Source organism: Mytilus edulis, chromosome 2 (assembly GCF_963676685.1).
Source record: "Mytilus edulis chromosome 2, xbMytEdul2.2, whole genome shotgun sequence".
Classification (NCBI taxonomy): Eukaryota; Metazoa; Mollusca; class Bivalvia; order Mytilida; family Mytilidae; genus Mytilus; species Mytilus edulis.
This window is the reverse complement of record NC_092345.1, coordinates 81,357,543-81,373,817: the sequence shown is the minus strand read 5'-3', so window position 1 is coordinate 81,373,817 and position 16,275 is coordinate 81,357,543. Positions and strand designations below refer to the sequence as shown.

The following is a 16,275-nucleotide window of genomic DNA, read 5'->3' as shown; positions in this document are numbered from 1 at the left end:
AGAAACTAAAAGAAAATAACACAGGAAGAAATAAAAAGTTTGCTTATAAATTTATGGTACGATCAAACCTAGATTACTGCTCTTCAGTTTGGTCTACTTAGGGACCGGTCAATATTTATTGGGGGGTTGAGACCGGTGCAAAACGTAGTAGGACAAACATTTATTTTTACTTATTTTTTTTATAGGACTTCTACTTATTTGGACTTCAGCACTGATAGGACAGCAATATTTTTATGGCATATGTATGAATGTAGAAAATAGGCTAAACAAATTTAATTACAACGAAATAAACAAGATTAATTAAGGAACAAGCAATTAACAACAATGGAAATACAATTTCAAGTCTAGGCATTAATATTATGTTTATAGAACAATCATAAAATGATTTTGAAAAGGTTGAAAAAATATACATGTATAAAAAATAAATAATAACAAACCAAAACTATAAAATTATTCATTCTATTCAAAGTGATATGATATACTGACATCAGTGTGGTACAAATTATTGAAATTAACCAAATGTAAATCATTATATAAAGGTAGGAATAAATAAAATATATACATCTTTAAAAATAAGGAAACTATTTAAGAGACAGAAAAAAACATATATTTAAAAAAAAAGATAATACAAATTGTTCATTTATGAACTATTGTAGTGTATTACTCTTCGTGAAAGAAAGTGAAAGTAAAAGTGAAATTGAAAAGTAATCTTATTTGCCTTCTTCAAGGAGGAGATCATTTTAAATTTCCAAACAAATTCAAAGACTACTATGTATGATCTATGTTAATCTGATAAAAATGAAGTTAAAGTCTGTTTGATTTATTCATAGATAAGATAGGTAATATACTTATTTAGTAGATATTTCATATAGGACAGAAACATTTTTTTGGTATATTCAGAGGGTAGGACATGGATTTTTTTAAGGGATGAATATGCATTGCACCGGTCCCCCCCCCCAACCCCCAATAAATATTGACCGTTCCCTTACACACCTCTCCTCTCAAATAAAAAATCATACACAAACGAATAGCTGCAGTTGATCAAAACATTACCTTTCACTACAAGATCAAACATTCAGCAACAGAACAGATTACAGTTGTACTTGCTAGTAGTTTGAAATACTGATCCAAAGTAAGTATATTTAAATATCTACCTTATTTGTTTGTTTTTTTAGACCTGAAAAAGGACTACTATTTATATATATATATTTTTTTTTAGATTTATCACTATTTATTGCACTTTTTAATGACTAGGAAAGTATTTTTGTTTTATAATAACAAGAACGAAGAGTCCATAGTTGTCCAGTTGGAAATATTTTAGTGATGTATTTTAGGTATTGTCACATAGAAGGAATAGAGTTATCTTTCTTTGTATTGATCATTTGTATTCGTATTGCAGGTTCATTTCTTATAATATTACACAATATCATGATGTGTTTATTTTAATATACGACCAAAACAACCTGTTTACAAGAGTATTATTATATTTAGGTGCAAAATAAGTATTCCATTCCCTTATTTTATATATTGTTCCTGATGCATATTTCTACAATCTTTATATTTTCATACATCAAAATCCATTTCTTAGTTCGTTAGACTCCCTTCTTTGATAGTTGACAGACAGACAATTTATTCAAATACAAAATGTCCATGCATTGAAATATTTCAATTGAAATAAAAAAAAATATATCATCATCTCGGTCCTTAAGGAAATCTTCTGAACATGATTTTTACAAAGCTAATTTTATTTACAATTTGACTTTTACTCTCTCAGTTCAAGATTTTTTCACTTAATAATTTCAGCATAGATTTATTTTGGTTGTATGAATAACATGCTTACAGGTAACATTGCTAGGGGAAGGAGAGAAACTATTGTAAATGCTGAAATCTTAAGAAAGATAATTCTGACCTAACCAATCAATTGTCTAACAGAGGGGCGAAAGATACCAGGGGAACAGTAAAACTCATAAATCGAAAATAAACTGACTCAACGCCATGGCTAAAAATGAAATAAACAAACAGACAAATAATAATACACAACATAGAAAACTAAAGACTGAGCAGCACGAACCCCACCAAAAACTAGGGGTGATCTCAGGTGGTTACACAAGTCACTTAAAAAATGAGTTCTTTTTGTTGATTTTATTTTATTATAAAACGAAAATACACTTTCCTAGTCATTAAAAATGTTTGTATATATCAAAATTCAGTAAATAGTAATAGAACCTTAAACAAAGGATATAAAAATCATAGTCATAGTTTTTTATTATAATTTTATTTTTAGTAAATTCTGGCTATATCATACTGTAAACTGTATATAGTGTGTCACAAAATATGCATATCTAACATATACAAGTGTTATTTAGATACAGTTTCGTGTCTGTGACTTAAAGACCAATTAACATATATGTGCATGTATTTTTAATTTATTTATTTATGAAATGCACATTCATACCCCTAGGATTATGTAAAATGCGAGTGAGTGACCATTTCTTTGAAATAGAGAGGGGTAGATATAAAAGAATTCAAAGAGAAAATAGAATATGTAAACATTGTAATATAAATGCGGTTGAAGATGAAACCTACTTTTTCTTAACATTAATATATATCTTTACGTAATCAGCTTGTAAAAGATATAAATAATATATGTCAAGAATACTTTAAATTGTCTGAAACAGATAGATTACAATTAATTCTATCTTCATTTGATATTATGCAGCTTACTGTTTCGTTCATTAAAAGGTCATTTGCACTGAGGGGAGTGGACACAATGCCTGCATAAATATTACTGTTTTACCACTTTATATATGATGTTTAATATGTTAATTTTTCCATTGTGTATATTGTATTGTATTGTTTGTATATGCCTTATACCTTACACCCGTACGAGTTTGTCAGCAGAGGGTTAAAAGGGGGATATAGTCTCCTGGTTTACAACGATATCGAACCGAACTACTACCGGTTGGCCAAACTAAGAGATTCTCCACATCAGCCATTATACCAGAGGTAGAGGTGGGTATTGCCTCTAAAATGGCCCATAGCACTTATCCTGTAGACCCGTACGAGTTAAAAAAAAGGACATAGATTTTAGGCCGGACATAGATTTGAGGCCGGACATAGATTTGAGGCTTACAATAGTAGCTACTATAGCCGTTCATATGATTGTATGCTACAGTAATACTTCATAAAATGTCTGAATAAAATACTGGCAGTTTATAAAATTCGCAACGGCGTGTGAGACATTATATAAATTGACTAAAAATAGCAGTTCTTTGATAAATGACTGACCATTTAAACAAAATTCCACACTCTGTAACAAGTGTTATATTATGGAAAAAACTTTCATTTACAGGTGTCTCATCTTTTATTAGCAAATACATTTAAAATTTGTGTAATGTTATGGATAGAATATCGCTTTCCCGGATGAGTGTTACCAATATCAGAGCACAATACCATGCACTGCAATTTCGTGATATTTGGGATAAAAGAAAACCTATATATGCTCCATCGATTTGAAAGTTCAGTGTTGAAATATGAACTTGATAATTGAACCGGGTGTGTTTCTTTTAATAATATTTTCCTTCAATTTAAATATAGTACGAAGACCAGCGAACCATGACTATTTTTCTTTTATTGATACGTTAATAGAATTACAAAGGTCAAAATAGTGGACATTACATTTCAAAACAGGATTTTAACAATTTTGGTCCATAACAGTTACGGATTATATTGGAACATGCATTTAATTAGATTATTATACATCACAATTATGATATTTTACACAAATTGTAAGTAAATAATAATATTTAAGATGAAGTATATTTTATAAAGGTAAAAAACTAAGTACAATCATGAGTAATCATAGGTAAACCCATAGATGTGGGGTCATACAATTATGCTACAATCGATTAAGGTTCATGTGGACCCTATGGCTAAAATGGCCGTATTTTCACCTCAAAATTTACTCTGAGTACAGACAAACCTGCGCATCTGTAAAAAAAAGTTCAGGCATAGCATGCCCTAGATAAATAAATTTCAAATATGTTTTATGTTTTAGAAAAATAAAAACTTACCAGGATTTTGCCGTGCACTTTTTTTCATTCCTCCAGAAGGTGCCAAAATAAACTAAGTTGGGAAACAGGTTTGAGAACTTCCCCACAGGTAATAATTGAAGTGAGCTGTATTGCTTGACATGGACATGAGATGGACAATAGATACCTGACAATAATTGGTTATTTAACTGTGTACCTGAGTGGACCATATCAAGGTAAACTCAACTGTTTGTTAATTTTAGCATCTTCTGCAGGGACGAAAAAAAGTGTACGTGGCAAAATCCAGTTAAGTTATGAATTTTCTAAATCATACAATGCATTTGAATTCTATTTATCTAGGGCATGCTATGCCTTAAAACTTTTCCAGATGTACAGGTTTGCCTGTACTCAGAGTAAATTTTGAGGTGAAAATACGGCCATTTCAGCCATAGGGTCCACATGAACCTTAAAGAAGAAAAAACGATCTCTCACTCTTCTCACCATTGAAAACATCTAGACTGTCATTGTCAAATATATTTGTTGTTTGTTTTATAAATATTTTAGTCATATTTTTAAACAATTTACCAACTTACATAGTAGTGTTATAAAAAAAGAAGATGTGGTATGATTGCCAATGAGACAACTATCCACAAAAGACCAAAATGACACAGACAATAACAACTATAGGTCACCGTACGGCCTTCAACAATTAGCAAAGCCCATATCGCATAGTCAGTTATAATAGGCCCCGATAAGACAATGTAAAACAATTTAACCATTTGATCAATTAGGTAGTTTTTATGACATAGATGATCGAAAAGGGACAAAAGAAAAAAAGTAAATTTATTTCCACTGTCTGAAAACTGACCCTATAATAAACAGATATAAGGAATGACCGCATTTCAAGCTTTAAAGGACTTTACTTCTCATTTGACCCTTGCAAGTGTAAACAGTATGCTTAGATTGTCATTTTACTAAAAAAGAATAATCGGAGATTATACCTTTTCTATTCTTTGATGAGTTTTGAATAGTTCTACTCATAAGACATCATCTTCTTTCTTAACCATGTCAAGAAAATGCACAAACCATGCACAATGTTCACTGCCAAAGAACATTATTCTGACTCCAAGTCGACCAATACGTCATTGCTACTCCTAAAAGGCACAACCCAGCAGAGAAAGCAACAAAGACCTATAAGTGTTTGTTTTTTACGCCGCCGGAATTTGAACTTACAACCTCCTGCACTTGAGGGTATATCCGAACATCGTATTGATAATTTCTTCTTTTTTACTTTTGGTATTCTACAGTTTTTAGACACTCGTTTCATAATGTTGACTCTCAATATAGGGTCTTTCTATACTTACACTTTCTATACTGTTACATAAGTATAGAAAGTCCCTGCTCAATGAGAGTATTGTAATGTCATATTTTATAATGAATCATACCATCATAAGAATGGTCGTTACATTAATTATTCTAGTTTTTGGACCTACATGTGTATAATTCTAGTTTTTTGACCTACATGTGTATAATAAATGAGATAATATTTACCTACAGCAACCTCAACCTTAGAATACTTTACATATGAGATAACATTTCAAGAGATAGCACAGGAATGTCGGAATGAAGGTGGTCTTCCAGTGTTCAAACAAGATTCAACATTTGACCTTATTTCTGATACCAGTGCCATTCCAGTGGGTCGGGAGTTCTGGGTTGGCGATATTTTGTATACTGACTGGATCTATCCTTTAGGTATGTTAAAATGATATATCAATTTTTAAAGTATGCAGTATTAAAAAAAAGAGCACAAATATAATGTATTTCTTAAAAATATTTTTTTTGGAAATGTTAACAGTATACTTGCATATTTTAACCTTTCCTTGGTGCTTTGTGTCGGCGGTTAGTTCGGTCTTATGTGGTCCTAAGAATCCTGCAACGTTCACAAATTCAATATATCAACAAGAAATTTGAACCCCAAATGCTCAAGTTTCCCCAAAAGTGACACAGTTTGAAAAAAAACCCCATCATTTTCATTTTGTTCACAGAGACTTTTTGTTGAAGGAAATTTGTTACCTTCAATTTTAAAAACAATAAAATATATCACAATTTTCGGAACTGATTACTTTCGATGCAAGGCCATACTGTTACGTGTAGAACTATTTTGTATATTGTTATCCTTAAAAGGGTCAGAGAAGGGCTTCACATTAGGATATAACTCTACTAGTGTGGATCTAGCCGTCGATAGCAGCCGGCGTTAATATTCATGAGGCCAGCCTTCAATAATATTCATGAGCCGTCAATAATATTCATGAGATGACTTGCGTTCGAAGAAGTGTTGTTAGAAACTATGAACGATAATTATAATTAAATAACGTTTCTATTTATATTTGATATTACTTCAAATAGGCATGTCAATGGGTGTCTTCTTCGAGGTCCGCGTTTATTGAATCAACTTTGGGTCTTCTTCAAGGTCTGCGTCTTTAAACAACATTGTAAATGTAATAAAAACAATGTAAATGCCTCCATAAATATAAAACAAAGAAATGGTCTTTTAACATTCTGTGATTAGAGAAATAATGTAAACTAAAGCAATAACAAGTTTAAAAAAAAATATAATTAAATATAGAAATTAAACGGGACATTACAACAAACAAATAAAGTAAAGAACAGTTCTTATTAAAATTTTGTGATAATTAAATCAATGTAAGCTACAATAAATTTTAAAAAAAATGATTAAATATAGAAATTTAGGAATGACAGAGAATTGATGGTCATTTGTTCGTTGTCTACAAATATAGTCCAATCATGAAACTAAAACATATAATATTACGACAGTATTTTCTATTTAAACACATCAGAAAAATAGAAACATAGTTAATTGCAGAAATAAAAATAACAGAAAAATAACAACTGTCAATTACTATTTCAATGACATATATGATTCTTCAAAATTATGGAGACCAATCTGAGTCATTATTAACAATTCATATTATTGCCTCTAAAATGGCCCATAGCACTTATGCCCTAGACCCGTACGAGTTAGTCAGAAAAGGATAAGGGGTACCCTGGTATATCACAAATTCGAAAATGAACTATTGCCGGCTGACCAAACGAAGAGATTCTCCACACGGGCAATGGTACCAGACGAAGAGGTACTTATTGCCTTTAAAATGGCCTATAGCACTTGTACCCTAGACCCGTACGAGTTTGTCAGTAGAGGGTTCAAAGGGGGGATATGGTATCCGGTTTACAACGAATTCTTACTGAACTATTGCCGGCTGGCAAAACTAAGAGATTCTCCACATTGACCATCATACCAGAGGTAGAGGTTGGTATTGCCTCTAACATGGCCCATAGCACTTATGCCCTAGACCCGTACGAGTTAGTCAGGAGAGGATAAGGGGTACCCTGGTATATCACAAATTCTAAAATGAACTATTGCCGGCTGGCCAAACGAAGAGATTCTCCACGTGGGCAATGATACCAGCGGAAAAGGTACTTATTGCCTTTAAAATGGCCCATAGCACTTATACCCTAGACCCGTACGAGTTTGTCAGTAGAGGGTTCAAAGGGGGGATATGGAATCCAAGATACAACGAATTCGAACTGAACTATTGCCGGCTGGCCAAACTAAGAGATTCTCCACATCGACCATTATACCAGAGGTAGAGGTTGGTATTGCCTCTAAAATGGCCCATAGCACTTATGCCCTAGACCCGTACGAGTTAGTCAGAAAAGGATAAGGGGGGGTACCCTGGTATATCACAAATTCGAAAATGAACTATTGCCGGCTGGCCAAACGAAGAGATTCTCCACGTGGGCAATGATACCAGAGGAAGAGGTACTTATTGCCTTTAAAATGGCCCATAGCACTTATACCCTAGACCCGTACGAGTTTGTCAGTAGAGGGTTCAAAGGGGGGATATGGAATCCAAGATACAACGAATTCGAACTGAACTATTGCCGGCTGGCCAAACTAAGAGATTCTCCACATCGACAATTATACCAGAGGTAGAGGTTGGTATTGCCTCTAAAATGGCCCATAGCACTTATGCCCTAGACCCGTACGAGTTAGTCAGAAAAGGATAAGGGGGGGGGGGGGGTACCCTGGTATATCACAAATTCGAAAATGAACTATTGCCGGCTGGCCAAACGAAGAGATTCTCCACGTGGGCAATGATACCAGAGGAAGAGGTACTTATTGCCTTTAAAATGGCCCATAGCACTTATACCCTAGACCCGTACGAGTTTGTCAGTAGAGGGTTCAAAGGGGGGATATGGAATCCAAGATACAACGAATTCGAACTGAACTATTGCCGGCTGGCCAAACTAAGAGATTCTCCACATCGACCATTATACCCGAGGTAGAGGTTGGTATTGCCTCTAAAATGGCCCATAGCACTTATGCCCTAGACCCGTACGAGTTAGTCAGAAAAGGATAAGGGGGGGGGGTACCCTGGTATATCACAAATTCGAAAATGAACTATTGCCGGCTGGCCAAACGAAGAGATTCTCCACGTGGGCAATGATACCAGAGGAAGAGGTACTTATTGCCTTTAAAATGGCCCATAGCACTTATACCCTAGACCCGTACGAGTTTGTCAGTAGAGGGTTCAAAGGGGGGATATGGAATCCAAGATACAACGAATTCGAACTGAACTATTGCCGGCTGGCCAAACTAAGAGATTCTCCACATCGACCATTATACCAGAGGTAGAGGTTGGTATTGCCTCTAAAATGGCCCATAGCACTTATGCCCTAGACCCGTACGAGTTAGTCAGAAAAGGATAAGGGGGGGGGGGGTACCCTGGTATATCACAAATTCGAAAATGAACTATTGCCGGCTGGCCAAACGAAGAGATTCTCCACGTGGGCAATGATACCAGAGGAAGAGGTACTTATTGCCTTTAAAATGGCCCATAGCACTTATACCCTAGACCCGTACGAGTTTGTCAGTAGAGGGTTCAAAGGGGGGATATGGAATCCAAGATACAACGAATTCGAACTGAACTATTGCCGGCTGGCCAAACTAAGAGATTCTCCACATCGACCATTATACCAGAGGTAGAGGTTGGTATTGCCTCTAAAATGGCCCATAGCACTTATGCCCTAGACCCGTACGAGTTAGTCAGAAAAGGATAAGGGGGGGGGGGTACCCTGGTATATCACAAATTCGAAAATGAACTATTGCCGGCTGGCCAAACGAAGAGATTCTCCACGTGGGCAATGATACCAGAGGAAGAGGTACTTATTGCCTTTAAAATGGCCCATAGCACTTATACCCTAGACCCGTACGAGTTTGTCAGTAGAGGGTTCAAAGGGGGGATATGGAATCCAAGATACAACGAACTGAACTATTGCCGGCTGGCCAAACTAAGAGATTCTCCACATCGACCATTATACCAGAGGTAGAGGTTGGTATTGCCTCTAAAATGGCCCATAGCACTTATGCCCTAGACCCGTACGAGTTAGTCAGAAAAGGATAAGGGGGGGGGGTACCCTGGTATATCACAAATTCGAAAATGAACTATTGCCGGCTGGCCAAACGAAGAGATTCTCCACGTGGGCAATGATACCAGAGGAAGAGGTACTTATTGCCTTTAAAATGGCCCATAGCACTTATACCCTAGACCCGTACGAGTTTGTCAGTAGAGGGTTCAAAGGGGGGATATGGAATCCAAGATACAACGAATTCGAACTGAACTATTGCCGGCTGGCCAAACTAAGAGATTCTCCACATCGACCATTATACCAGAGGTAGAGGTTGGTATTGCCTCTAAAATGGCCCATAGCACTTATGCCCTAGACCCGTACGAGTTAGTCAGAAAAGGATAAGGGGGGGGGGGGGTACCCTGGTATATCACAAATTCGAAAATGAACTATTGCCGGCTGGCCAAACGAAGAGATTCTCCACGTGGGCAATGATACCAGAGAAAGAGGTACTTATTGCCTTTAAAATGGCCCATAGCACTTATACCCTAGACCCGTACGAGTTTGTCAGTAGAGGGTTCAAAGGGGGGATATGGAATCCAAGATACAACGAATTCGAACTGAACTATTGCCGGCTGGCCAAACTAAGAGATTCTCCACATCGACCATTATACCAGAGGTAGAGGTTGGTATTGCCTCTAAAATGGCCCATAGCACTTATGCCCTAGACCCGTACGAGTTAGTCAGAAAAGGATAAGGGGGGGGGGGGGTACCCTGGTATATCACAAATTCGAAAATGAACTATTGCCGGCTGGCCAAACGAAGAGATTCTCCACGTGGGCAATGATACCAGAGGAAGAGGTACTTATTGCCTTTAAAATGGCCCATAGCACTTATACCCTAGACCCGTACGAGTTTGTCAGTAGAGGGTTCAAAGGGGGGATATGGAATCCAAGATACAACGAATTCGAACTGAACTATTGCCGGCTGGCCAAACTAAGAGATTCTCCACATCGACCATTATACCAGAGGTAGAGGTTGGTATTGCCTCTAAAATGGCCCATAGCACTTATGCCCTAGACCCGTACGAGTTAGTCAGAAAAGGATAAGGGGGGGGGGGGTACCCTGGTATATCACAAATTCGAAAATGAACTATTGCCGGCTGGCCAAACGAAGAGATTCTCCACGTGGGCAATGATACCAGAGGAAGAGGTACTTATTGCCTTTAAAATGGCCCATAGCACTTATACCCTAGACCCGTACGAGTTTGTCAGTAGAGGGTTCAAAGGGGGGATATGGAATCCAAGATACAACGAATTCGAACTGAACTATTGCCGGCTGGCCAAACTAAGAGATTCTCCACATCGACCATTATACCAGAGGTAGAGGTTGGTATTGCCTCTAAAATGGCCCATAGCACTTATGCCCTAGACCCGTACGAGTTAGTCAGAAAAGGATAAGGGGGGGGGGGTACCCTGGTATATCACAAATTCGAAAATGAACTATTGCCGGCTGGCCAAACGAAGAGATTCTCCACGTGGGCAATGATACCAGAGGAAGAGGTACTTATTGCCTTTAAAATGGCCCATAGCACTTATACCCTAGACCCGTACGAGTTTGTCAGTAGAGGGTTCAAAGGGGGGATATGGAATCCAAGATACAACGAATTCGAACTGAACTATTGCCGGCTGGCCAAACTAAGAGATTCTCCACATCGACCATTATACCAGAGGTAGAGGTTGGTATTGCCTCTAAAATGGCCCATAGCACTTATGCCCTAGACCCGTACGAGTTAGTCAGAAAAGGATAAGGGGGGGGGTACCCTGGTATATCACAAATTCGAAAATGAACTATTGCCGGCTGGCCAAACGAAGAGATTCTCCACGTGGGCAATGATACCAGAGGAAGAGGTACTTATTGCCTTTAAAATGGCCCATAGCACTTATACCCTAGACCCGTACGAGTTTGTCAGTAGAGGGTTCAAAGGGGGGATATGGAATCCAAGATACAACGAATTCGAACTGAACTATTGCCGGCTGGCCAAACTAAGAGATTCTCCACATCGACCATTATACCAGAGGTAGAGGTTGGTATTGCCTCTAAAATGGCCCATAGCACTTATGCCCTAGACCCGTACGAGTTAGTCAGAAAAGGATAAGGGGGGGGGGGTACCCTGGTATATCACAAATTCGAAAATGAACTATTGCCGGCTGGCCAAACGAAGAGATTCTCCACGTGGGCAATGATACCAGAGGAAGAGGTACTTATTGCCTTTAAAATGGCCCATAGCACTTATACCCTAGACCCGTACGAGTTTGTCAGTAGAGGGTTCAAAGGGGGGATATGGAATCCAAGATACAACGAATTCGAACTGAACTATTGCCGGCTGGCCAAACTAAGAGATTCTCCACATCGACCATTATACCAGAGGTAGAGGTTGGTATTGCCTCTAAAATGGCCCATAGCACTTATGCCCTAGACCCGTACGAGTTAGTCAGAAAAGGATAAGGGGGGGGGGGGTACCCTGGTATATCACAAATTCGAAAATGAACTATTGCCGGCTGGCCAAACGAAGAGATTCTCCACGTGGGCAATGATACCAGAGGAAGAGGTACTTATTGCCTTTAAAATGGCCCATAGCACTTATACCCTAGACCCGTACGAGTTTGTCAGTAGAGGGTTCAAAGGGGGGATATGGAATCCAAGATACAACGAATTCGAACTGAACTATTGCCGGCTGGCCAAACTAAGAGATTCTCCACATCGACCATTATACCAGAGGTAGAGGTTGGTATTGCCTCTAAAATGGCCCATAGCACTTATGCCCTAGACCCGTACGAGTTAGTCAGAAAAGGATAAGGGGGGGGGGGGTACCCTGGTATATCACAAATTCGAAAATGAACTATTGCCGGCTGGCCAAACGAAGAGATTCTCCACGTGGGCAATGATACCAGAGGAAGAGGTACTTATTGCCTTTAAAATGGCCCATAGCACTTATACCCTAGACCCGTACGAGTTTGTCAGTAGAGGGTTCAAAGGGGGGATATGGAATCCAAGATACAACGAATTCGAACTGAACTATTGCCGGCTGGCCAAACTAAGAGATTCTCCACATCGACCATTATACCAGAGGTAGAGGTTGGTATTGCCTCTAAAATGGCCCATAGCACTTATGCCCTAGACCCGTACGAGTTAGTCAGAAAAGGATAAGGGGGGGGGGGGGGGGGGTACCCTGGTATATCACAAATTCGAAAATGAACTATTGCCGGCTGGCCAAACGAAGAGATTCTCCACGTGGGCAATGATACCAGAGGAAGAGGTACTTATTGCCTTTAAAATGGCCCATAGCACTTATACCCTAGACCCGTACGAGTTTGTCAGTAGAGGGTTCAAAGGGGGGATATGGAATCCAAGATACAACGAATTCGAACTGAACTATTGCCGGCTGGCCAAACTAAGAGATTCTCCACATCGACCATTATACCAGAGGTAGAGGTTGGTATTGCCTCTAAAATGGCCCATAGCACTTATGCCCTAGACCCGTACGAGTTAGTCAGAAAAGGATAAGGGGGGGGGGGGTACCCTGGTATATCACAAATTCGAAAATGAACTATTGCCGGCTGGCCAAACGAAGAGATTCTCCACGTGGGCAATGATACCAGAGGAAGAGGTACTTATTGCCTTTAAAATGGCCCATAGCACTTATACCCTAGACCCGTACGAGTTTGTCAGTAGAGGGTTCAAAGGGGGGATATGGAATCCAAGATACAACGAATTCGAACTGAACTATTGCCGGCTGGCCAAACTAAGAGATTCTCCACATCGACCATTATACCAGAGGTAGAGGTTGGTATTGCCTCTAAAATGGCCCATAGCACTTATGCCCTAGACCCGTACGAGTTAGTCAGAAAAGGATAAGGGGGGGGGGGGTACCCTGGTATATCACAAATTCGAAAATGAACTATTGCCGGCTGGCCAAACGAAGAGATTCTCCACGTGGGCAATGATACCAGAGGAAGAGGTACTTATTGCCTTTAAAATGGCCCATAGCACTTATACCCTAGACCCGTACGAGTTTGTCAGTAGAGGGTTCAAAGGGGGGATATGGAATCCAAGATACAACGAATTCGAACTGAACTATTGCCGGCTGGCCAAACTAAGAGATTCTCCACATCGACCATTATACCAGAGGTAGAGGTTGGTATTGCCTCTAAAATGGCCCATAGCACTTATGCCCTAGACCCGTACGAGTTAGTCAGAAAAGGATAAGGGGGGGGGTACCCTGGTATATCACAAATTCGAAAATGAACTATTGCCGGCTGGCTAAACGAAGAGATTCTCCACGTGGGCAATGATACCAGAGGAAGAGGTACTTATTGCCTTTAAAATGGCCCATAGCACTTATACCCTAGACCCGTACGAGTTTGTCAGTAGAGGGTTCAAAGGGGGGATATGGAATCCAAGATACAACGAATTCGAACTGAACTATTGCCGGCTGGCCAAACTAAGAGATTCTCCACATCGACCATTATACCAGATTTAGAGGTGTGTATTGCCTCTATAATGACCCATAGCACTTATGCCCTAGACCCATACGAGTTAGTCAGGAAAGGATAAGGTGGGTACCCTGGTATATTTCCAATTCGAAAATGAACTATTGCCGGCTGGCCAAACGAAGAGATTCTCTTCGTGGGTAATGATACCAGAGGAAGAGGTACTTATTGCCTTTAAAATTGTCAAAAGCACTTATACCCTAGACCCGTACGATTTTGTCAGCAAGGGGTTAAAAGGGGGAGGTGATACCTCTGTTTACAACGAAGTCGAAATAAACTATTGGCGGCTAGCCAAACTGAGAGATTCTCCACGTGGACATTTATACCAGAGAGAGAGGTGGACCTAGTCTTTAAAATGGTCTATAGCACTTATGCCCTCGACTCGTCCGATTTTGTCAGCAAGGGGTTAAAAGGGGGAGGTGATACCTATGTTTACAACGAAATCGAAATAAACTATTGCCGGCTGGCCACACTAAGGGATTCTCCACGTGGGCCATAATACCAGTGGTAGAGGTGGGCATTGCCTCTAAAATGGCCCATAACACTTATGCCCTAGATCCGTACGAATTAGTCAGCAAAGGGTAAAGGGGTACCCTCGAATATCACAAAGTCGAAATGAACTGTTGCCGGCTGGCCAAACTAAGAGATTGTCCACGTGGACCATTATACCAGAGATAGAACTGGACCCAGCCTTTAAAATGGCATATAGCACTTATACCCTAGACCCGTACGATTTTGTTAGCAAGGGGTTAAAAGGGGGAGGTGGTACCTCTGTTTACAGCGAAGTCGAAATAAACTATTGCCGGCTGGCCAAACTAAGGGATTCTCCATGTGGGCCATTATACCAGTGGTAGAGGTGGGCATTGCCTCTAAATGGCCCATGACACTTATACCCTAGATCCGTACAAATTTGACAGCAGACGGTTTAAAGGGGGATATAGTATCCCGGTGTACAACGAAGTCGAAATGAAATATTGTCAGCTGACTGACTAAGATATTCTAAACGTGGACCATTTTAGCAGAGGTAGAGGTAGTCATTGCCTTTAAGATGGGCCATAGCACTAACCCTGATGGCGTTGTCCATTATATCAGATGTAGAGAATAATATTGCCCCGAAAATTACGCATGGTTTTTATGTCCTAGACTCGTACCTGTTGGACAGCAAAGGAAAAGTAGAACTCTTGTATATCACAAAGACCAAAATAAGAGATTCTCCTTGTGGACTATTAAAAAGATTAACGTAGTTGTTTTCTCTAAAAAGGCCCATATATCGTATATCATAGATCCGTACGTATTGGTAGGAAAAGGGTAAGGGAAGTACTCTTGTATATCAAAATATTCAAACATACTTTTACTTGCTGGCCATTTTAAAGGCAATTATTACCTTAACCTCTGTATCATGGTCCATGAGGAGAATCTTTTAGTTTGACAAGTCGTCAATAGTTCAATTCGACTTTGAGATATATAAAGGTACCTACCTTTCTCTTTGCTGACTAAGTCGTACGGGTCAAGGGAATAAGTAACATGGGTCATTTTAGAGGCAATGCCTACTTCTTCCTCTGATATAATGACCCACGTGGAAAATTTCTTAGTTTGGCCATCCGGCAATAGTTTGTTTCGACTTCGTGATGAATCGGAGTACCACATACCCCTTTTTACCCTCTACTGACAAACTCGTACAGGTCTAGGGCATAAGTACTATATGGGCCATTACACAACTACTACATCTACCTCTGGTGTCATGACCTATGTGGAAAATGTCTTGGTTTGGCCAGCTGGCAATAGTTCATGTCGACTTTGAGATATATAAAGGTACCAACATTATCCTTTCCTGGCTAAGTCGTACGAGTCTAGGGCATTAATGATTTGGGTCATGTTAGAGGCAATGGATACCTCTCCCTCTGATATAATGGCTCGTGTGGAAAATCTCTTCGTTTGGCCAACCAGTAATAGTTTATTTCGACTTCGTGTTAAACCGGGTTACCACCCTTTTAACCTACAGCTGACAAACTCGTACGGGTCTAGGCTATCGTTTAGTGGATAAATCGGGCAACTATATGGCTAACAATAACAAATCTCTCTATTCAAGCTCTAATGTCAACATGTCACACTTAGGTGACATTACAATGAATAGCGGCAGCGAGAACGTTACGTTTGTGATTTTGCCTCAACATGCTTGGGCCGCACATGAATTACCTCACAATAAATGAAAGTGATCACAACTTTAATTATTAAAGTTCTAATAAAATAAATTAAAACTT

At 39.1% G+C, this 16,275-nt stretch overlaps 1 protein-coding gene across 1 annotated transcript in view; it reads left to right on the top strand.

The window, feature by feature from the left end:
- Nucleotides 1-3,627: 3,627 nt before the first annotated feature.
- LOC139513107 (uncharacterized) overlaps nucleotides 3,628-16,275 on the top strand; it is a 41,695-nt gene continuing 29,047 nt past the window's right edge. Inside the window, exons 1-2 of the mRNA XM_071301283.1 lie at nucleotides 3,628-3,788; nucleotides 5,589-5,783. Coding sequence (XP_071157384.1) covers nucleotides 3,737-3,788; nucleotides 5,589-5,783 — 247 coding nt within the window. The 5' untranslated portion in view covers nucleotides 3,628-3,736. The remainder of the gene's footprint in view (nucleotides 3,789-5,588; nucleotides 5,784-16,275) is intronic.